The sequence below is a fragment of the Candoia aspera genome, chromosome 4 (assembly GCF_035149785.1).
Source record: "Candoia aspera isolate rCanAsp1 chromosome 4, rCanAsp1.hap2, whole genome shotgun sequence".
Classification (NCBI taxonomy): Eukaryota; Metazoa; Chordata; class Lepidosauria; order Squamata; family Boidae; genus Candoia; species Candoia aspera.
Genome location: NC_086156.1, coordinates 40,095,663 through 40,121,185, shown reverse-complemented (window position 1 = coordinate 40,121,185; position 25,523 = coordinate 40,095,663). Strand labels below are relative to the sequence as shown.

Sequence of the window (25,523 nt, the reverse complement as noted above, 5' to 3'; positions counted from 1 at the left end):
TTCCACAGCATCTCCTATATGTCCCAGTATGGGGATGTAAAGCTTGGCATCATCTACATACTGATGATTCTTCACCCCATACCAATGAATTATCTCTCCTAAGATTTCATGTAGATGTTAAAGAGTAGCCCTGAGGCACCATACATTGGTGCATTCATTGAGACTTCTTTCACCAACCCCAACACAGGGAAGAGTAGAAATACTACAACAGAGTGCCTCTAATAATCATAAAGGATTAAGTCAACCATGGATTTTAGCTGTTTTCCCCTATAGATCTTTCCCTGCTTTGGACTGCTTTCCTGCATTTTAAAGGAAAAACCCGTAAATAGAAGAGTTCTTTAAACCTGTTAAAAGACACAGAAAAAAACTCTTCATCATTATTTATTCTGTCCTCACCAGAACAGATTCATTAATCCAAAGATAATGTTGTAAAAGAGCACAAGTTCTAAGCTGCAGAGTACAAATATATAAATACATTAATTAGAACAACATCTTATTGTTCATATATTGCAACATCTCACATCCTATGTCCTGGGGAAAAGAATATTATATTTCACAATCTATATTCTAGTAGACTTTACAGCCACAGCTCCCTTCACTTACTGTAGATATGCAGTATCTATTTTTGCTATTTTGTATTCCTACTTTATAGTAAAAGCAGTATTTGAACCTCTCTGGAGTTATTTTTGCCAAATAGGAATCATGTAAATATGAAAGAGAACTAGAGTATACCTTCTAGCATGTTTTACCTTTGCATTATACAATGATATAATCACAAATGGATGTAAAACTCAAGCATGAAATAAAACATCCTTAGGCAAAGGTTCCTAGTTCTGTCTGGCACTATGGGAAATGAGAAAGCTTTTGAATTAGTGGGGAAGAAAAGGAGGGAGAAAATGATCAGGAAAGCTCAGAATAGTCATCTAGAGAAAAAAAAACCCTACTAATTCAGATATACTGTGTGGAATATTTTCCATGTTTCTTAATTACTCTCCGTAAAATTGGCCCCATGTTTCTTATTCTTCAGAAATAAACTCTGAATCCCAAAAGATGTCAGTTTTTTGTTCCTTACATTAAAGATGGCTAGTATTTTGATAACAGTATGTGCAAATTTAATAATATGAGAATTGAATGGGTAGGCAAGGATGCAAGCGGATGGAACATGTATATGGCGTGGTTGGAATTTCAGGTCCTTTTCTGGGTTGCTGGGAAAAGTTTGGGGAATGGGTTGTTGTTGTTGCCTTAAACATGGAAACATCTCATGGAAAATTTGGAAATTTGAGATGCTTAAAAACATGCCAATGAGAGTAGATTAATAGGTACCGCTTTGGTGGGCAGGTAACAGCGTTCCATTTAGTCATGCCGGCCACATGACCATGGAAGTGTCTACAGACAAATGCCGGCTCTTCGGCTTTGAAACGGAGATGAGCACCGCCCCCTAGAGTCGGACACGACTGGACTTAATGTCAAGGGAAACCTTTACCTTTAAGGTAATTTTTGGATCTTTGTCTGTAGATACATGTATTCTATTATTATTCTGGGCAGTACAGAAATTCTTAAATAAGCCAGTTAAATTTAGACAGCTCATTGTGGCAAATAAGAAAAGCACAATATGAAACAGAATACCTGTAAGGGTAGTCACCATCCATTTTTTTTTTCTTATTTTCAGTGGAGATGCAAAAATATTATTTTACCTTTCAGAGAATATTTATTGGTGAGAGAACAGGAAAGTATTATTTACCAAAAAGATATTTATCAACCAACCAATTCAAATATAAATGTCCAAGTCCAAGCTTTGCAATTACACTTCCATATGAAAGAAAGGCAGGAGTACAATATTCTGCATAGTAATTTTTGTTGCTATTTAAGATAGGCACAAAGTGCTCTGGGAATCGATTGCAGCAGAGTGTTCCTGCTTAGATCAATAATCTATTAGTCCTTTTAAATTAAAATTAGATTCATCAAATGCCCTTGAGAAGCCTCAAAGCATCCTGCTCTCTTTATTGCATTCACGCATGTTATTCCCAACATAAAAGAGTCTAAAAGAGGATAAAATGTTTAGTTCTGAAATGTAAGCTATTGAGCTTCTGTATTGGTCTCAAAAGCTGTTTTTGTGATAGCAGTTGGGGGCACAGGGTCACAATAAGTAAGTAAATACATACATACATACATAAATTTGCTCTCCCAAATAACATTCCAACAATGCCCTCCAATTAGAGTGCTCCAAGTGCTGACATGCTGACTTCATTAAACAGAACTCAGATGAATGCTAATAGTCTAAAATGAATATGAGTTCCTTAAGATACCCAGCTAGGATACATTCCCAGATCCACAATTCAGAGGCAACAAGCTGTTGGAAAAAACTACACAGAGCTAGCTGTAACTGGAAATACAACCTTCAAATTGACAGATTCAAAGAAACATCTACCTAAGCAATCTATGTGATCCACATACTGATGGCAGAACAAGCCGTTCTTTAATTCTACCTGCTGCAGAAAATAGGAACCCATAGCACTTGCTTGAAGAATCATTGAACCAGAGGGGTTTCAAATATATCTACCTCCATTTCTGAAGCAAAACGTCGAATACTGTTTTGCAGATGGTCATTACATAATAGACTGCAGTGACATACAGTATGTGGTACGTAAATCACTGCACCCTAGCTCTTCTTATGAAGTCAGCTAGCTCTTCCCATGGATCCCATTCCTGCCAACCTTTACTGACACAGAGTATTGGGACACTGAATTGGATTTGTAGATACTTGCACTGTATTGGATTTGTAGATGCTTTGGAATGTCAGCATATGAGTAAATGAGAAGTGCCCATGCTTGAGTTTTTTATATGTCTTTGGCTTTGCATATACAAAAAAAGGGAGTCATGGTTTGCTGGTACTCTACCATCTTCTGTTCTTGAGCATCACAAGGCAATGGGAGAGATAGTGGGACTGTTCACTGTCCAGCTCATGCAGTCAGTGAAATTAGAGTCCCTTACATATTGTGTTTAAGATATAATACGAATCTGACCTTTAGGATTTTAATAGTTTAGAAGAAGCATGCAAAGATTTAACCAGGATGACCACTATTGTACATAGTTTGGGCGGGTTAAATGTTTTTCCTTCTCAGTGGTTTCATTTTTATACACTTTTCTTTTCCCCACTCCTCCTACACCATATATGGGAGTTTTAAAAGTATTAATGGAGGTTCTTGTTTCTTTTTTCACTTCTGTAAGGTCAGGGAAATATGGACTGGGGCAGCTAAAACAGGAGCCTGGTACCAGCTTTGGTGATATCATGCATATCATGATGTATCCTGCAAATAACATTATGTGATTTCAAATTACATACTTTGCATCATTTCACAATGACATAATGATGCACATTATCTCACCTACCCTTTCACCCCATGGAGTTAAGCCCTTAATCTCTACTGAGATGCAATATAGATCCTTCTGCATTATATAAAATCCTCAGGGTCAGCTACGTATTAAATGTAACATGGATCCTAATATGAGGTAATGCTTTTTTACTCCAGCAATTCTAGTGCTACGCAACTATCAAGCAACGCTTTTTAATCTATTAATTTTTCTTTTTTCCAATTTCCAGTTTGGTTCACTGTTTTCTATATCAGTTGAGAATACTGTACATCCTTCTAATGTATGCATTTTGGCATTCAATTTTGCTTACAATTTGCTCAAACAATTCCCCTGACTGTAAGGCACTCTTGCATTCTATTTCTCCTTGGAGAGCAGTATTACAAAATTTTGAAATATATGAATTTAGAAGGGTAATTTGGGAAGAATGAATTGAGATTGTGAAATTAACTACATTTATATTCAAACTGTTTATCCAGTAAGGTTATTGAATCATTATTCCCTACTCAACAATTTTCAGAATTTGTAGTCTGCCAGCAAATTCCTGCATAATTTGTTTAAATGCAACTAAAATATTGGAGTCACAATGCTAGAATACTGTGTAATATTGAGGACATAGTCTTCCTGAACTCTCCAGCCTAACTAATGGATTGATTGGGTATCTTTAAAAGGTTACCTTCTCAATTCTAGTTCTCTATCTCTAAAATAGGACTAATGACCTACTTAATTATTGTGAAGGAAAAAAGTAACAACAGTCAAGCATGTTGCACTGTTAAAATGTCTGATAAATATCTGAAATCATTAGAATGTGTGCTAATTATAATGAATTCAATTATTATAACATTATAGAAGAAGATACTGGTGAAAAGAACGGTGCTTTTGTATAGAAACAAAATAGTTACTATTGTATGAACAAAGCAGAAGGAAAATAACCCACTTCATAAGTGTGTGAGCAACCACGTATTTTATGTGTGTGTGAGTATACATATGACACAAGTAGAAAAAGAAAGGTTGGAAACAAGATAGTACTAAAGAACTTGTAGAATTCCCTTAAACTGATACTGGAAATAACATTCACATTGCAGTGATTACTTTAAAATCTTGGCTCACCAAGAACACTGAATTCTAACAGCTATTTAGCTATATTTGGACAATAGGTTATATCAACAATTTTTCACTTTTGGTAATTATTATTTTAAAAAAACTTTAGCTCAAGTGGCAGATAAGATATATAAGGAAATGAACTGCCTTTTACAGGAGATCATTTCATGGTAGTGAATACACGTTGGCAGATTGAAGGACTGTAATGTTGTGACTGATTAAAAACAGGGCACACATTTATGAATCTCTTTCATTTTTACTACAAATGTAGATTATTAAATGCAGAAATTTAATGCTCTCCTTTCAGACAGCTTTCAAAGAATCAGCAGTTGTAAAGCAAATGGCATTTCCTGGAAAGCCCCAAGGGAAGTGGGAACACTAAGTTCTGAGTCCTTCCAGGGAAGGAGCAATTTGAGTTAATTAGGGTGAATGGCAAAGTGTTGCATTTGGTCAAAACATTCTGTTAACCCTAATTTCTCTTGGCACTAGAGAGACAGTCGGGATATATGTGCACACGCATGCGCATACATGCGTGAATGCATTGCAGAAGTGCAAAGCACACATCTCACATACTTTAGAAAGAAAGTCAAAGGAAACGCCAAAGTTCAACCAGAGTACAAGTAATTAGAACCAGATTATTTACTGCTTATATGTGTACTTCATTGTAGAAGTTATTTATAAGCCGCCAAACTCTTTTTTTTAAGGTATTATTTAATTTTCATGTCTAGTCTGGGACAAAGAAATCTGCTTTTAATTATCTTCCAGTGAAAGAGAAGACGAAACATTCCTATTCTGGAAAAGAGGCTTTTGCTTATTTTGTTTCCTGTTTTCTTTTCTTCATGCCCTGTTCAAAGATATTCTATACCTCTTAGATTCAAAATAATATATGATTTTCTCATTATACAGTTTAAAGAGGCATTATTTTGGATTTATGTTTTAGGGGAAAATGTGACAGTGGGAATATAGATGAAGAAATAGTGAGAGCAGAAAGGAAATAAATGTGATTGCAGAGGATTGCCAGACTGGACCTGGTAACCTGGCCATGACCCTGCACTGTATGTGACCAGGTCACAGAAAGCTCTGGCTGAGTCCTATCGCTGGCTTACGGTGGCTCCCTGCTATTCTTGCCACACGTTTAGAACAGGTGCAGTTCACCCAGAACAGTGAAAAAAACTAACAGGTGTGATAAAGACTACTTTTTTTTCTTTCTTCAAGCTTCCCCGCCCCCTTTCCAAGCACAATACTGCAAGAAAGAAGCTTCAAGGTTTGTACTTCTATTTCAGCATAATTTTACAGCTACGTTTTCCAAGCTGGTGGTCTTTTAGGTCTGCAGGAACTATAACTTATACTCAGCCCAACACATCTGGAAAGCATTAGGTCAGGGAAACAGCAAAAGGGTTCAACACAGGCAAACACTTAGAAACATATAGGCTAATCAAATATATTTTGTTTGCCCTACCGTGAATTCTTCAGTTTGGTGTTCTCCAGATATGCTGAACAGCAACCACTATTATCATCATCCAACATGGCCACTGCTATGAAATGAACCATAGAAAAGCTTTTGCAGTGTTTTAAAGACCCATGCAAAAAAACTGTTGCATCAGGGTAAATTATCAGGGATGACATCATCTTCATTCCTTTTAATTCACTCCTCATTTGTACTCCATATCGATTTAAATTTCTGAGAGCTAAATAAAATATTTGCAGTGGTAACGGAGTTTCAACTCTGGAATAATTACCCAGATAGGCCTTTTTATTATCTCACATATTTCTGTAGTAGTAAGTTTATTGTCTTTTACTGCTATTACACTCGGCTTTGTCTTTAAAACTACTGTTTTGTGAAATATATCATTTTAATTTGTACCCGTATTTTTCTGATATTGATTTTATTTAGCAGGAGTACAGCTCTTTAAAACAGTTAATTGCTCTCTACTCTGGTTATTTGATGGGACAAAAGAAAAAAGAAAAAACCCTTTACTCTTACTTCAACTATAAGTTAAACTGCAGTTGCAGAAGCAGCTCTAGGAAATTAAATACCTACATTGATTTTTCTTTGGTTAGGTTCATCCCATCTTTTTCTTCATTTTATGGAAGAGAAAATATAATCTAATCTTCAAAATCACTGCAATACAGCATAGAGACAAATCACCTTAAGGATTATTCTATTTATTGCTAAAAGTCTGCAGGCTACAGTCCATTTTCCATGCATCCAGCAATACAGCCTCCAGCCTGTAAATGTTTATACCACAAGAACAATAGATTCCTGTATGAATTTACTGAACTCAAAGGGGCCAATAGCCAAAGAGATATGCAAACACTATGGCTCTTTAAGTTGCCACACCATCTTTGTTGGCTTTCCTGTAGAAGATCCCTCTGGGTCCATAATAACAGCCCATGGAACTCCTACAACACGGTTCCAAATGTGGCACTTGTCAGAATTAAATATTTAACAATGTGTTCATATAAAAGTAACAATGGACAGCAGTGATTGGGCTATTTTCAGGATAACATTTACTACATTTTACTTTTCATGTGATTTAAAAACCCTCAAATATTTGAGGTCTTCAGGAAAAAAGGGCTGGTTCTGAAAGTATTTCTATTACATCATTCCTTCCCAACCTAATGCGCTCCAGATATTTGGGACTCTGCATACTTGCACTATTATTAGAATCCTCAGCCAGTATGATGATTGATCAGGCTGGCTGGAAATTCTGAAAGTTATAGTCCCAAACATGTATCACCTATATCAAAAACAACTGCTTTAATAATGAGTGATGCTCCTTTCCCCCCAAATGGAAGGACCTTAAGTACTAGATTGCATAGCTGTGTCTTCAAATCATGTGTGTCCATACTTAACTGTTCAGTTTTTGTGAGTTGTAATATATGACACTCTTAAATGGCATATCCTTGTTTGAAATGTGTTTCAGGGTGCATTCCAAACAGCATCCTATATTTAAAAAAAAAAAAGTAAGAGTACTGTGCTCTCCATTCCCTATTTAGAAAGCTCTGTGAGTTTGAATAATATTCTGTTTCCTAATGCTTTTCATCTGGAAATGGCTATCTTCCAATTGTGATACTGAAACATTAACTATTGGGATCATGTATTGCAGCCTCTACAGTTAATGTGAATATTGACCCTGACCCTGTGATTGGAGTATATCTTTTGGTAATTCTGGCCTGTATCGTCATTTTGTAGTCAGAAGATAAAGTAAGAGTGCCTTATCACTCTGCTGACATGCGGACAATGAGAGCTTCAAGTAATAAACGTGCATGCAAAGTCATTGAAACTCTGCCATTTATTTAAACTTTCAAGTTTAAAGGCTTATGCATTTTAAACAAATGCATTTCCACTGACTGGATGGCTGCAATTTTTTTTTTTTTTTGCAGAAAGACTGAAGTAATCTTGTAAGTAAAATTGTACTCAATATTCTTCAAATCTGACATTTGTTTTGATAGTAGTATAGTTGTGGACTTAGAAGGAGGCAGAAGGAACAAACACCTTTTACCAAATTTTGCCAGATTAGTTTTCCTCAGATGTTAGTACAGTTCGGAACCCTTTCATTTTCCTTGGTCTTCCTTCACAGAATCATCTTCTTCCCTTTTCTATGCCTTCATTCACACTCTGCTTTTATGCGGGCCTCCCTAACTTCTGCCTCCATAAAAGCAGCTTCTGTTTTTCTACCTCAGTTTCAGTTCCTTCAAATGCATTATGGTTTGTGTTTTTGAGCTTACCTGATCATTGTAAGGAAGCTGAGAATGCTGCTGTTTCTATTACACCTCCATCACCCTGAAGACTTCTGGACCTAAAAAAGGTCCCATGAGAGGCATTCCCACCTGATCTCTTCTCTTGAGATTTAACCAAGGTATGAAAAGTAAAGGAGGATGTAGACCACCATATTTGTGATTGCACAATAAAAGATATTTGGACACACCCTTTTGGTCACTTTGTGATTAGTTTCACATCCCACCCATACCAATTTTATTTCTTTCTCTCTTTTGGGGGGAAATAGCAGAAAGCAATTTGTTTTTCCTTAAATTGAAAAAGAATGGAAATAAAAATGCAGAAGAAATTTTCAGCTCAATTCAGGTTTTGAGTTTCATGTGGCCCACTGGTCTCTTTTAATGGAGTTGACTGTGGTTGGGTAAAAATAAATAAATAATCAGTGACTGCTCCACAGAAGTACCTAAATTTATTACAGACTTTGCTGGATAAGGACACCAGTCAATTTAACCAGTCAAATATTCCATAATCTCAAGAATGGTGTCTTGTGTATAGCAGCCTTCCATAAGATGGGGGTAGGGGTTGGAGACAGACTGAAGAAGGCAGGCAGGCTGCTTCACATGGCAGCTACCACATACCTCCTTACTTAGGGTCAGGTTACCTTCTGCTTTGTAACTCCTACCCCTTCTCCAGTTATGCTACATAACCTCACTTTCCTGCCAGCCATGTGTCATAATAACAGCCACCTATGAACAGGAATAGGTTCAACACAAACTATGAAAGAATAAAGAGACTTCGGGAGCCAGTGAGGGTAGTGGTTAAGATGCTGGACTAGAACTAGGTACAAATCCACCCTAAGCTTTGGAAACTTTCTGGGTCACATTGAGTGAGTCATTCTCTCAGCTCAACCTACCTGTCAGATAGGTTGCTGTAGGAAAGAAACTTGAAGGAAGGGTGGTGATGGTGGTGACATGATCATTCTAGGGAGCCTTGTATGAGAAAAGGCTTCTGAGCCAACAGCCTACAGGACACTGAGCACATGAGGCATTTTGACAGTAGAAAATCCCCTGTCACTTTTTCTGCATTAAAAATAAGTAATTTCAATTCTCCCTTCTCTATAATCTATCCACATTTTTAATTAGATACCAGAAAAAAGATTCAGCTGGACTAGAAATCTACCGCATAGGACAGAAAACTGGAGCAGGTTTATACTAGTCTACTGTTCCCAGGAGATGGCTGGCATGTTATTACAGATGAGACAGAATGCACTGGTGTCCCAGACTCCATGTACTGTAGAGAAATCAGCATCTTGAATGAATGAGTGCCTGCCCTCTCTCTCTCAGGTTAGCTCTCAAGCAGCACCATGTTCTGGGCCATTGTTAATTCAAGCAGAATGACTATAGGGCATGCATTAATAGAACAATTCACTGGGAAGAAAAACACCACAGGGTACACAGGAGAGTAATTTTCCAGAAGGAAAACTATTACGAAGGAAAATGACATCTTACTACAATCTTGTACAGTAGCTTTTAATGATTTCTGGTGTCAGTCATTGTTGCTAGTGTCTCAGTTAATGTATTTTTATCAATTGAGTTCTAGGTCTGAAAATAAAATATGCAAACTCTGGGAGAGACTGGTTTCCAAGGTCCTATTTCCACTGACTCCCAAGTGATGGTTATTTTTTCTCTTTCCTTGTTTTGAAAGACATGTACCTACCCATTTTGACTTAAAGGGCAAGGGACAACATGGGACCTCATACTGCCAAGCCTCAGGTGTTCTCTATATTGATTACCAAAGATAATCCCCAAATTCCTTGAGAAATGGACCCTCAACTATTTACACCAGCCTGAAGTGACTTTTCCATTATAGGATTCATAGATTCCTTTTCTTTACTTTTGGCATGTTGCTCCAAAGAGCAATATAATGAATGTAGAGATGATACTCATTTTCAAACAAGTATTGTATATAATTTTTGATTAGGTTTTATTCCTATCACATCACAATAGTGTGTTTTACATTCTTTCATAGGAATACTTTCTGTAAGGTTATTTATCCCTTTTTGCATCCTGGCTGAGAGCCAGAGAAAATATGCGAGGTTTAATACCTTTAATTTATTACACAGTTGTCCAATAGCATGTGGACAGACTAAAACACCAGTGTTCTAATCACATGTAATAAAACTGACCTGTTAAGTGATATTTCATGTGGCATTTTATTTCTTAATTTCATGATGCCATAATTAAAGAAACTTAAAACTCCCCAGCACAGTTAAATCCTGAAATTAATGCACCGACTTAATGACTAGAAATATTTCCAAGTTAGAATCATATTCTCTGAAAATTGCAGATTGTCCCAATTAATTGGGATCCCAGATGTACTGGTGTGTATTGTTAATTGATTTATATACCTTCCTTTGCATATCTGTTGGAAAGGGTCATTAGGAAATCCAGTGGAGTTATTTAAGTGAGTTATGCCTGAATTATTCTATAAGAGATGCAGCTTGTATCTTTCTCCTTAGATTAAAACATGTAACTGAGTGTACTCATTACAATGAATGATATGCTACATTTGGCAATTAGAGTTAGCATGCTTTTTAATTATGTTCTTTTCTCCATAGTTGCCTAAACTACTGCTGCTGCTATTATTACTACTACTACTACTACTGTTACTGTTACTGTTACTATCACTGCTACTGTCACCACCACCTCTAAGTTCTGCTTTATGGAAGCTTCAACCCTGCAGCTGTTATTCTCTGGCTAATAGTATTTTAGTTACAAAGTAAAATACATTACAACTTAGAATACATTGCTCAGAAAAAACTTGCTTAGCTATTTTTTTTTCAGGAGTTATGTTTCCTCTGTAGGTAAAAATAAAATTACCTCAAACTGAAATAGAAACAGCAATGAACTAATTGTCCATTATCTCTTTTTAGGAACTGGCAATTTGTATAGGATTGTACAATACAGCAAAATCAAGTTATTTGCAGTATTTCCCTACAAGACTTCATTAGTTCTGAGGCTCAATGACATGATTTTCTGAATTAAAAGTTCCCATAATTTTCACTGAGTTTCTCTTACTGAATGCTTTCAAATGTAACTCAGAATGCCCCACATTCAAATCTATGAGCTCTCTAGTGAAAATAATAAAATAGCATAATAGAGCAACATTTATGTCTGCTGTGTACAATTTCTTCCAGGCTGCAACCGTGCTTGGCTTTTAGTTATGTGATAACACTACAATTATTTATCTGTTATGCTAAGGCAAAAACTAACTTTGATTTAATTTTACTTATTGTTATGTATAAACAAAATTAAATACTATCAATCTGCTTAGTCTCTAGTCAGATATTTAATACTTTCCCCTACTGTCACATTACAAATTAAAATAACTTTTGGAAGTCTCTGAGGGCCCCTTCCAAAGGCATATATGGCTGAGGGGCCTCAAGTTGGGCATTCAACTTTAGGAATGTTTGGCATTTGGGGGTCTGTACACCCAACCCATTCTGATGGTACCATACAGGGGAAATCTAAGATATACAGTGTTGGACAGTATGGAACAATGTCTGTGCCAGAATAAAGCCGTTTCATTTACAGTACACATAGCTTGAGAACTTGCCTACTAAAGCCATATTAAACATCCTCAATAATCTATTAAGAAACCAAGTATATAACAGCAACAATAACAGAAACTCGACTAGAATATTACTGGCTTCCTTTGATGCATAAGAACAATTCTATACAATATTGTAATTATGTGGTGCAACACTCAATCCCGCTGAACCAGGGGTGGAGAACTTGGAGCCTAATTCTCATTCTTTGTGGTCCTCAAAGTTCCTCTGACCAAAAACCAGCTACACTCTTTCTTCTCATTAGGGTTTAAGAAATATTGTAACTGTGGTCTAAGTACTAGATTACACTTAACATTATTTAAAACAAACAAACAAACAACTCTCCCCAAACAGAAAACAATTCCAACCCATCTTTGTTCATGATGCTGACCAACCACTATTCTCCTGCAGAATGGTTTCTTGCTGCTGCATTAAACAGTTGTGTCATATAAAATTATCTTACTACAAGAGAGACCATTTAGTTTAATATTGTACATACTGATAGGTGGCTGCTGCAGGGCTCCAAGGACACATTCGTCTTTTTGTTTTGTTTTCTTAATATTGAGGTATTTACCTGTAATCCTCTGCATATAAAATATGTGAGCTGGAGGCATGCATGACAGTTCAGTACTTACAAATTGGTTTGTCGAACAATTACATTCTATTGTTTCCTCAGATAAGCTGGACCCAGTGAACAATTAAACCTTTCAATAAATAATCTGTAAGCACATTCCTTTGATTTACTGTTATTTGATACAGCAGTTAGTTCCAATGGGGCAGTTAATATTGATCATGCAAAGAACTACAGACAAACATGAAACAGAATTCCATGGATTATTACTTTTTATCTGCCACTCATCACACTTACTTGTAATTGTAGCGAGATTGAAAATCAATAATCATTAGTGTTGGGCACATTTAAAGAAATGAAGAATGGAAGTTATGTTTTGGGTTTGGTTTTTGTTTTGGCAGAAATACAACGAAGAATTACAACTGAAGATATGAACACAATAGTGCTGGTTAGGTTCCACATTTCTGGACAAATCAATTTCTGTAAAAAATACTGGTTTATAATAAAGAGAAAATATTTGTTAAAAGTAATATGTGTGTGTGTGTGGGGGGGGAAGGAAATAAATATTCTAAAATGCAATTGTTTTTCTGAATCACATAGTAATTTAAATAACAATAATCAACACCATCACAATCAGAAAAACTACAACTTCCAGAATTCCCAGAGGCTATGAATAAAGGGCGTGTGGCCTGAGAGTTTTGAGAAAGACATCCCAAGATTGGGAAAGAATTAAGATGGCTCTCAAAAGAAATTTCAGAAGTCAACTTTCTTAAAAAAAAAGCACTCTTTCATCCATGCAAACTTGTCCCCTGCTCTTCTGTGCATTTATTCTCAGGTAGCTTTAATTCCAAACTGAAGTTAAATGCTTTTAAGTTTAATTAACTTCAACAGTGTTAATTAAATAATACAAATCTAGGTTTTGATTCCTGTGCTGGTGCAAACAGAAACAACTTTGCTCATAGGCTACTCTGCTTTTATAACCAGTCTTTTGCTCTTGTGCTGGCCCCATGTTCTGACAGCTAGTCCTGGTATCCATAGCTACAGAGTCTTTTCCTCCGTCAGTACTTCCAGCAAGTAAAAATCACCCTTCTACTACATACACACACAGACATGCACAATTTCTTCTAGGCCAGAAATAACAAGAAATTCACTTCAAGGGATGCCTGATTTTTTCTCCTTTTCAAAGCAAATGGAAATTTGCCTGATACTCTAAAGAGTGGCGGGAGAAAAGCTTCCTCAGAAAGCAAACTTATACTAATTGATTAGCAAAGCTTGTCTGATATCACACACATAGACATACTGAAAGAAATCAGAAAGGAGGAAGATGGAATTTTTCAGCTTCCACGGCTTAGGCTTATATCACTGTGAATTTAAGATAATGCATGAAAACCATAGTGTTGCAGTAGATTTGCTGCAATAATAATCCTAGATAATTAACATGCAAAATATTGTGACAAGGTTTGCATAATCAAAACTATCTGTGAAGCCAACCACTCATAAGGTCTTCTTTTTCATCTATTATTTGTTATTTTTCTGATGCAGTGAAAGGAAAAACTGATTAAAATGTATAATTCCATATGCCATAGCTTCTCATTAAGGCCAATAAAGACATTTTGAGGATCATCATGAAATAATTATGTTTGCTTTCAAGAATTCTCCTCTTCAGTAATATCTAGGAACACAGCACTGAATTGAACACCAGGAGCTAAATTTCACTTGTCTTTATCTCCATTTTAGCTAATTATATCCTCAAGCTTAACAACAGATCAAGCCTCAAAAATCTTTTGAAGCTGAAATGGCACAAAGAAAAACATTACTTTACAGTTATGACTTTAATGAAAAAACAAAGCTAATTTAGTTGCCAAACTCTTTAATATTTCAAGAAAATATAATCTATAGTTTGGAAGAAAGATGGCTCAAATTTAGGATGTATTTAAGCTTAATTTCTCCAGCACTTACATAAATTGCCCCATATGTATTTGGCAGTAACTCAGACTTGTAATTTGGAATCTGGCAACTGGTTCAGCCACTATAAACCAACTCTGAAGCAATTCAGATACATTTTATATAGATTAAGACAGACCTGCACAACTTATTAAAACTCTCCTAAGTCGATGGCAGGCGACCAGGAAACGTATTATTGTATAGCCCGACAGGTCCTTGAAATGCCTTATCCTTTTTGCAGTCCAGATAGGCAGCACACCTAGAAGCTTACTGAGTTACTGTTGGCTTATAGCAGGATAGAAATTACATGATATTGGATTAATGTCAGAGCATTTGAAAGAAAGTGTATCTCAGGACAAAGCCTCACCCTTGGCCTCTGTCAATGTGGCTGGGAAATGCTGAAAGGCTGCACAGCTCTGGCTTCATTTTGTACTTGAGCTGAAAGTACTCACAAAATGTGCAACCTAATTATCCTACAACTTTCTACATCATATTCTCTTATGATAGAAAATAAATTGGCACTCAGGTTGAGTTTATGGAACATACTTAGCCTCAACAGTTGAATACATAATGACTGCCAAAGTTCAATTTGAATAAATTTATGTTTCAATATATTTTATGATCCTAGAAAATAAGTTAATTGAGTAAGTGTATTAAACATGTGTGGCAATCCCAGGGATACACTCAAACACACACACACACACACGCAAATAAAAAAAATCATTCTATTTATTTCACAGTTTTTAAAAAAATAACTCTTTATGGAGAAAGTTAACAGAAACTTACAGAAAATGTTCACAGAGGAGCAACAGTACTTACTTACTTATTAAATTTGTCTGCCACCCATCTCATACACCACCACTTTATAAAAGCTAAGGACTATCAGAATATAATCCCTGCATTCAACATTAATTGCACCTAGAAAACAACTGCATTTTATAATGAAACTCAGTTGCAAGTTGCAGATCATATCATTCACAAATAGACACTGCAAAAATGAGAAAGGCTTGCCCACTCAGTGGTCTGAATGGATGTATGCACAGAACGATGTAAATGGATGTTGTTTGAACAAATGGAATATTGAGTAAGCATAACAAATTCAAAATTCTCAGTCAAACACTAAGGATTATTATTTTACAAGATTACATTGTCAACCCAAATACCATTCAAATGGATTGAGGTTTTCTTCACATAAATCAAAGATCTCTTTGAAAATAAATCAAAACCAGATATGAATGCCTGTTTACCAGTATCAAGAGAATTTAACTGCCACATCAGTTTTGCAATAAGGTGATCTTCCAAAATTATCTTCCAAGAGATAATTCCTAGAATTCTCATTAGCCAAAGAACTTGTGTGACAGATTGCAGGGCTTGAGAATTTGGAAGACACTGGGTTGGGGAATACCAGATTATATGAGGAATGCTGAGTGCCTGCATACAACTCCATAATACAGCATGAATGTAGGGGTCCTAAATCTAATCAGCAGTATCTCCATTCAGCAAACAGGTATCAGGAAAATCAGTAAGAACCTGAGAAATTGCTATCAATCAGAGTAGACCCACCTGGCCAAGTTGGACAAACAGCTTATGCCTTCGTAACACCAAAAGCTTAAATATCCATGAACATATTCTACCAGTGATAAAGGACTAGAAATTCCATGTGTCTCTAGTGCAAGTATGCCACACGCCTTCAATTAAGAATGGAATTCTCAAGTACTATTCTGAATGGAAAAATCATTATGAATGCTCATATGAGCCACAAGTGTAATACACCACTGTTAAATAAAACAAAGTACTTCAAACCTCACCTTATAGAAGTTGATGAGAACAAAAAACCACTATAAGTTGCAGCACAAATCAGCATGATTTTTGAGATGGGCTAACTGAGTGAAAGATTTAAAAGCCAACCAATGGTTGTTTGTATAACAGCAACCGAAATCAGAGCAGGTGAGGACAATGACAGCCCTCTTTGAAAAAAAATAGAACTGATGCTGAAATAGGAGACTATGCTGTATCTTATATATACTTCAGAATTTTAAGTGCCTTCCTTCTCCTAAAACTACAACTATAACTGGTTACCTGTGTACAAAGTGGAACATTTTGTTACTATCTCCAGAAAGAGTCTTTTTCCCTATGTAGGAACAATGTATGGGTGCCCTATCCAATGATGAAGAAACCTTTGTTTGAAACCCTTTTGATTAGCTGTAATCTGCTACCTACTACAGGGAAAGGATAAATCTGTAATTTCAGTTTCTATTATTTAAGCTCCTCTGGTCTGGTTTCCTTAGCATTTTGCTAAAAAAAGCCAGGAAGGCATCAAAGTTGGGGAAGGCTGTCCTACTAATATAGGTTTCTATGTATACTCTCCTCTAAAAATACAGAAATTAAACATTTTTGTTTGAGAACTGCTCAGTAAAATTGGGGAAAATACAAATATTGGTATCTGACTTTTGGTTTGTGTTTCGGTTCAGGAAGTATACACTGAGGTAACTTTGTGTTAACATGATTATTTCTATCCTTTTTACCTACCAGCAACTGTTCTTAAAATCTTCGTCTAAATTCCTATTCAATTAGTGTTTCTGGGAAAAAATTAAGATTGCAGTCCTGCACGCATACAAAACCAAATTCCACAGGAATTATGGATGTAATGGAACCATCTGTGAAACATTATTTTTGTTACAAAAAATAGTCAACATAAAACAACTTCAGAAAAACTACCATTGAGAGTATTCTGTTCAAAATCAGCAGGAAAGATGTGAGCCTTGAACTGTACACATCTCTGTGAGAACAAGCCCATGGATACTTTATTCTAAGGGCATGAAGACTAGCTTTTAGGTCTTTCTTTTCAGAGGTAATTGTACTTCTGAAAACAATTATTCTGCGAGGAATGCATTGAAAGGTTGAAAAGAATGTTCTCCTTTAAAAACGCCAGTGTCAATAAATATACACTGTGCTATAGACAGGCCCGCAACTAGGGTCTGTGTCACCAGGGCAAACATGGATTCCGCACCCATTCTGGTGCCCCCCACCCCACTGCAGCACCCGGGGCTCATGCCCCGCTTGCCCCCCCAGTTGCAGCCCTGGCTATAGATAGAATAGTGACTCTACTGTAACTTGCAACTGGATATATGAAACTGCAACAGTATTTGAGATGTCTGACAGTTTTTACCAGCCAACAATAGGTAAGCAAGAACAATCCATTTGTCCAAAGGAAAATCTTTTTAGGAGCTCTAAAACACAAACTATAATAACAAAGGAAAGGGATGCTCAGGTAAATCCAAAGAATATCCATTGATCATTTCTTTTTGTGTCTGCTTTAAAAGCAAGGTTGAATACATTGTCCATGTAATAAGATGGCTTTTAAAACCCATTAGGAAAAGACTAATATAAAATCACACTAACTTACAAGGAAGGGTTATATTAAATTTCTAACTTTATTTTAATTAAATAGATTTAAGTTTAGCTTAGCCATATTTCCTGTAGGAAATGTGACAGCGTAGTAAGTCAAATAGACTCCTCCTGGAAATATTTCACTGCTGTAACGTTTGTGTTGGACAGCAGTACAAGATTATCATGGACACACCCACTGGGAAAAACATCCTGTCCTCAGTAATGGGCTAGTTAGTCTTTGCTGGACATTTGCATCATATCCATCATGAATCTGTGTCCCTGTTGTAAATATGTTGCTGCACCTCCCAGTTTGCCTTCAGTTCTACAGTCCAACATGTTGCAACAAAGTGCAGAAGCCTGAGTACAAAGAGCATGTTGCTTCTTTAAAGGGTTGAATCTGGGGCATCATGTCCTCCCAGAGCAAATGACTATATCCAGACCTGTGGTAGATGAAGTAGGTTGGTTTGATCTCCCTGTCAGTGGTATGTTTAGTTGACTGTTGACAGGGTTGGTATTATTGGTAAACTGAACGAAAGAGCTTTCCAAAGTCAATGTTGGGGCTTTGTGACGTCCTTCCACCATTACTCCCAAGCCTTTATCTTGATCTTTGAGAACAGAGCTGTGTGTGCCACCGTGCCGTCCTCTTAAATCACTCTGTGACCTCAAATCAGTTGAAGAACCCTATTCTATTGCCAATATTAAAATAAGTTTCAACTGCTAGCCCAGTTGATGTCATTCATGTGGTGGTACAGGACCCCATTTTCTTTTCCTCAGGCATGAATATATCCTGCTCTTTGGTGTTTTTCCTGTTTACACAAAAAATTCTGACACAGAACAGGTTCTACGAGGGACGTAGACAAACGCACAAAGGACCTAAGTAGTTTCAATAGTTTCGAGGGCACAAAAGTAGTGCTCTCGACAGTTAGATGAATGCATCCTGATTTCTCAGAAACAACCTACAGTATGTCCATTTGGGCCCTTGAAAGATTTTGTGTTTTGTGATTTATGAACGTACCATTTGAAGTCAATGCACCCAAAACTGTACTCCAATAACTAAGTGAATGTACTGCCTAGCACCAAATATTCCATCTTTACAGAATGTAGAAACCACTGGCATCACGGAAATCACAGAAACAACATATATCATGTGTGTTGTAGTGCTGGCATGCACTTATGAACACAGGAAACTGGTTTTTATTTGTTAGGTTTTGGTCTGTGACAGCAGGGAACTAGAACAGGAAAGATAAAATGTAGTGCCAAGACTATAAGATTGCATTCCATACTATTATATGCGATGGTGGATCTACTTAACTACCACATCCTCAGAAGAGCTCTTTAGGAATACTAAATTGGGCTCCACAAATATATGCACAACCAAGGGGAAAGCTTTAGCAATAACAACCAAGTATCTTGTGGTACGTTTAAAAACTACACATTAGGTGCTGCAGTCCATTTCTCAAATGCATGGATTATTACATGGAGAGAACATTTGTGGGTAGGGAAACAACAGTAAACAGTAAGGAGAGCTCAGAGGCAAAAGTAAAATGTGGGAGATAATTACCTACAGATTGTGGTCATTCACAAAACTGCTGTTAGGGTATGACCCAGACATTCTTTAATTGGTGAGCTGATTAATACATGTAGTATGATACACAATCCCAGTCTTTTAGAATGATTGTTAATTTTCATAATCATTTCCAGCTCATATTATTTTCTTCATTGTGCACTTTGAAGAGTGACCCATGCAACATTTTCAACTTTTTTTTCTTTTTATTTTAAGACTTCCTTTCCAATAAGATTGATCAGAAAGGAAGGGAAGAAATAGATATTTATATGCATATTTTCAGGACTTCTGGCATTCAAATGTATTATGCAGGGTCAAAGGAGGATTATACTCAAACCAATGCTGACTCCTTGGCCCAAAATCTCCTTGCTAACCGAGTTGGCACCAGTTTCTGTTTTCTGTTAAGTGTTATAGCAAAACAGTAAGTAAAGTGATGCTAAGCATCAGACATCTTACATTGGGATTAAGTATGCTGCCATAAGTATGAATTAAACTTGCCAGCTGTGTAAAACAGTGACACAGGAAACATAAGCAAGCAGAAGTTGCACTTCTGGTATAGTTCATCATTAGAGTAAGCAAACAGCCTTCAACGGAGATGGTTGGAGACAACTAATACATGAAAACAATAAGTGTATGAGCCGTTTTGGAAAGATATACTTGCTTGGATGATGTAAGGATTATCATCACAATCTGAGATGACTTTCTCTTATCTTACTAGCTGGACTATAATGATCTGCCAGATAATACTGGGCTAAAATATGGAAGTAATCTATGTTTTCTCCATCCAATAAGAATGTAGTTGAACTCCTGTTTATGAATAAACAATAAACTGAGCCTGTCATATCTCTTGAAATTCAGGTATATTAACTTTAGCGCTTGGAGTTTTTGAAGTAGAATATATTTTAAACAGAAGTTGTATCCTTCAAAGGAAAGCAAACATGTCACAGGGAAATTCAAGAAAGTCAGACTTCACTGTTTTTCCAAGTGCCTTAAATTAGTTTGGATCCATATTAAATAATAAATGAGCAAGCATCTTTTACACCAATTTGCAGCAAATAAGAGCTTCCTACTAACCATGCAAGGAAACTGTTAGAAACTTTAAGTCAACCTACATAACAATGAATCTTGTCTTTGGCTGAAACACAGACCCTCCAACAGCACCTGCTGCAATTCAATACGTAGGAATGTAGATGACAGGTCCTACACTTAAATAAGTTTGTTTTTATATCCTGACTAGAGATATGAAAAATAATCAAACATTGAGTTTTCTCTTAGGACAGTTATTTCTGAACTTTATGAATAAAGACTGCAAGAATTCAGTCAGTCCTAAGCATTATTAACAGTCAATATTTTAGCAATGTCATGTATAATTGCAGATTTTCTTCAGAGATTTTATGCAGACCAGTAAGCTATTATCTTGTAAGCTTAATTTGTGTAAACTGACATTTTTAAGTCCCATACATTCTACTGGGAAAGAGATCAAAGTTGTAATCCTAAACACACATAAGGATTACGTCTTACTGAACACAGTGAGACTTACTTCTAATGACCAAGATTATGTTGTTACCCTGCAATCCTGTGCAGTTTCCTGTTTAACCTTACTGGACTTACTTCTGAGTAGAGATGTATAGGACTGTATTATTACACATGTACTTCATTATCTTATTTAAAGAAAAATTAATGCTGATACCATTACACTATTGTCTCTGAAAACAATGACAAAATACATAATGGGCATTCTAAAAACAGGTAGTGTCTATTGAAAAGCTAGCTTATCACCAAAAAGAGTCATAAAAAATCAGAAATAATTTAGCTCTCAGTCACTTATACTTTGCCTCATTTTAAAAATCAGATAGCGGTGAATCTGTTTCTACTTCAGCAATGAGCTGAAATATATACAAAAGTTCTATCTAAGCTCTTTACACGTTCACATACCTGCTTTAAGTATTTTGCTATAGGAAAAACACAATAGGTTATCTGTGAATTCTTGACTCAAAGATTATTCATTTCACTTTGGCATATTGACTCTAAGATTTTAAAATGAGAAGAACTTATTGATAATATTTTAAACTCCAGTCAATCGTAGTTTTGTTTTCTTCCAGACAAGACTCTCACTTCAGCACATTTGGGAACAATACACAGTAAGTACATGTGCGTACATGCACACACACACACACACATAAATGTACACACACACATAAAATAAACATGATTTTAACACTGGTAACCCAAACCTTAAACACATATGATTTTAGGGAATATAAAACATGTAGTGTATTCTCTAAGTGTAACATTTCAATGATTTGGATGTTTGCATCTCAAAGAACTGTCAATACTTTCCTGCATGTTTCTGTGCTAATTACCGAACCAACAAAACTGCTGTTATCGTCTACTTATTATGTTAAAGTTCTAGTATTGATGCATTATAATTGTGGAATAAATCAACTATAGCAACAAAATAAGGTTTACAGCCAAAATATGCTTGACTGTCCTTTTTCATGTCTTACAAGTGGTTCTTATCTCAATACTTTACTCAAAATTCCACAAAGTTTGTAAGAACAGAACTGAGGAAATATCTGCAACTGGAGTTATTCAGTACTATAGAAAGCATATTTTTATAATTATAGATAACAGGTTAAATATCAGAATAAAGTTAAAGACAATGCAGGATACTACAATTACTATAATACCACTAATTAAAAATCACAATTTGCATATTGAAAAATTATTTCAATCTGATTTTAAAGCTCACCAGCTTTGCATTTATCTGTAGCTGTTACAAAATTGTGACAGTAGATTTTGAAGCCATTTTGCCGTACCTTGGTGAATTCTAGTTAACATTTCCTAGATTTTGAAGCCATTTTGCCATACCTTGGTGAATACTAGTTAACATTTCCTTGATTAGTTTCCATCCTACTATAACCAACCTACATTTCTTAGTACTGTACTTGACCAAATGACATATTTAGCATTTGCAGCTCACCGATCAGGGTAACCCGTTTTTAACTTGCTCTGGGGCAATTGGTATGACATTTAATAAAAAAAACATGGTTCCATTTCATAGCAATCTACTGGATAAGTCTTGTAATGTTGTTTTTTACTAGGAGTTTCATGCTGGAAAAGATCGTGTTCCATAGGCAACACCTTAAGATTTAAACATTTATATTACAATAATAACTAAACAATACTTTATAAAATTCTTGCTAAAAAAAGAACATTAAGTGTCAAAGGTGTGCTGACAGACTTCAACAAAATTCTTTCTTAGTCAGCAATACTGAATTAATACAGCCCATATACCTTCCCTCCCTAGCATGGAAATACCTGGAAAATACCTGCACCCTTTTAATTGCCTGTTGATTTTATACTTGTTTTTAAGTTTGTTCCCAAAACATTCTCAATATTTGGTCCCAGAGACTGACTTTCTAAGTTCTGTTTGCTTTAGTGGTTACTAACAGTGACCTAATTGCAATGAAAGTACTTCTGATTGTGGTGTTTGTTATCATAATGCTCACATTACACATAAAAAAAGGTCACATTTACTTTTCTTTCTTTGCGAATTGTGCATTTAAAAAAAAACTCTTGTATTTTGGAGCAACTGAGAAGCCTAAGAATCACATCAGTATCAACCACACTCTCTAGTTAATGCTCCACTGAAGTGTCAAAGAGCATGTTAAAACAATTTGATAGATAGTCATCATTTATCCAAATCAGTGTCAAAGCAATGAAGCATCCTTCAAGGGTCTTACCCCCCCCCCCCCACAAGCAGACACAGTAGTGCTGGAACTTTGGCATTGCTGGTTCTTTCTCAAACTTTAGAGTACAGTGTAAAAGCATGCCCTGTTTTGACACCCATGTCCTCTAGCACTAAGTGAGGACCTGATAATATAATAGGCATTTTAAAAGAATTTTGCAGGAGCAAAACTGTTGCCTTTCATGTACAGACTGAGCCCTTCACAGACCCAGAAAGTGCTGAGATAATTGATGGCAAAACACAAGGGGTGTTCACAGTTTTCTAGCAAAAACAGGGACTTCTTAGAGCAACAAAGTAAAAAAAAGAAAAAGAAAAGAAAGGTGGCAGCAGGGTCAGTGCAAAGAAATACTGCTGCTTTTTTCTTTTTCTTTTTCCTTGGGCAGAGAAAGAGAAACATTTACTGAAGCCTTTAACTTTGCATTTTGCCTGCCCTGACTACGGAGGCCACTGTGGAAAACACCCCATCATTTTAGATGCTAAATGCACCTGGATAAAATATAAAATTGATTTTTTTAAAGCATAAGAAAAACAAGTAAACATACAGATAGGGAAATACCATTTCATGTATTCTGCATATTTCATTTAATAAAAAGCACGATTGCACTTTCACCTAATGACCAGACTATTTAAATATACTATAGAAATGATAAAGAAGATTGGAAGATGCAACATGCTTAAATTTGTGCTCCTTTTTAAAACTGCAAAGCCCATGTGTGCATGCATACACATACACCTGCACAAAAATCTGTTTTGGGAAATGCACCTTGTTCTAACCTTTCCTGTTCTCTTTTGGGTAGCATATTCTTCCTGTTTTTGGCATGCAAGTAATTTTTTAAAAATGAGAGCAAATAAGTGGAACAAAGCAATAGCGGGACCTACATTGAGCACTGTGCCGGTGCTGCCACTCTGTTTGTGCCAATCCAGTGAAGCAGGCTTTCAGAGCCTTCTCCTGGAGCATGCAGGAAGATGGACTTGCTGTGTAGAAATCCAGCATTTGACCGGGGCTGACTGCTAGGACATCCATGCAGTCAAACATGATTCCCTCTCCAGTAGGTCAGGTCTGCAAAAGTGCCTTCCTCTAGGTGTGGGGGAAAATGACATATAAAAGTACATCCAACTCCATCAAACTCTGCCCCTTTTTTGGCACGTAAGCTGTTGGTCTTTTTCCCAGACCAGAATCATGAATTATGACAGACAACACAGCTAAAAGCCTGTAATTGATCCAAATGATCATTTACCATTTTCCAGGCTGTTCAGCCAATCCAGCCGAATAAAGGGGGAGGGGGGGAAGCAGCATTCCAAGTTCCACTTCCGATTAATCTGTGCCCCTAAATCTTTGAGAAGTCTTCGAGCCACTTTGCCTTGCTCTGAAGCGATATTTTTTCCTTTCCCGTGCAGCCTTGAAGTTTTGCCGACGAAATAGGCTTCGATAGCAGCTCGAGATCCCCCTTTGCTGCTGAATAGATCCTTCTGCCTTCGAACGGCTCACTTCCTACTACTTGTGTCACACAGAATGAAAGATTGAATTGCTTAATATATGCGAGTGAACTTTCTATGAACCCTTCCCAAGCTGCTAACCTTCAAATGACCCAACCCGTCTGACATCACCAACTCCCAGGATTCTCACACAGCTTAAAAACTCCCAACAGCCTTGCAGAATAAAGCAGGGGAGGCAGGGTTGCAGGCAACCGCGCGCTAGCTCGCTCCTGCGCTGGAGCACCTTCACTTTAAAAACAAAAGCAAAGCCTTAAAAATGGAAGAACATAAAACAGAAGTAAGAGATGCCTTAGAATTCTAAGTAGCGAAGTTCTCTTTTGCAAAGATTCCTTTCCCAAGCTCTTTTCCTACAAAGGCGCCGTGCTGCCTCTTCTAGCGAAACGGTCTGGCATGCTGAGTTCTGTGCCCAGTCCTGTCCCCTGTTAGACTGTCCAGAGGAGAAAACTAGATGACATGGTGCATTTACCCATTGCCAAGGTAGAGATCATTTTCCTGGCTGATAACAGAAAACACAAGGTGGCCAGAGCAGAGTTAAATGATCATATGGAGTAGAGACAGCATTCACAAAGCACTGGGATTCTCATGCTTAGAATAGAATTTAGTTCTCGCTGCTTCAAGTTCCTCTGCTTTTGTACCAGCAGCGCACAATGAAGAAGATGCCTTTGCCCAGTTGACATGTGGGATGATGCTGACGGTGGTGTCTTTCTTCCCCATGTGAAAATTACTGCCTTGGTGCAAAAGACCCAACCTACCTCCTCCATGAAAATACTTGCCAATTATTTGCCAGGCTCTCTCTATTAAAAGATCTGCAGAGTATACTTGGCAGAGAGAACCTGTTTAATGTAGTGGTTAAGGCAACAGGGCTAGAAACCAGGAGTCTGTGAGTTCTAGTCCCACCTTAGGCACAAAGCCAGATTGGTGACCTTGGGCCAGTCACTCTCTCTGAGCCCTAGGAAGGAGGCAATGGCAAATCACTTCTGAAAAACCTTGCCAAGAAAACTGCAGGGG

At 36.7% G+C, this 25,523-nt stretch overlaps 1 protein-coding gene across 3 annotated transcripts in view; it reads right to left on the bottom strand.

Annotated features, from left to right (window-relative positions):
- Positions 1 to 24,658, bottom strand: part of RARB (retinoic acid receptor beta) — a 90,881-nt gene extending 66,223 nt beyond the window's left edge. The window contains exon 1 of one of the 3 annotated variants that reach the window (XM_063303906.1): positions 23,898 to 24,658. In XM_063303906.1, coding sequence (XP_063159976.1) covers positions 23,898 to 24,054 — 157 coding nt within the window. In that variant the 5' untranslated portion in view covers positions 24,055 to 24,658. The remainder of the gene's footprint in view (positions 1 to 23,897) is intronic. The other 2 variants (XM_063303907.1, XM_063303908.1) reach the window with 2 other exon arrangements.
- Positions 24,659 to 25,523: the final 865 nt, after the last annotated feature.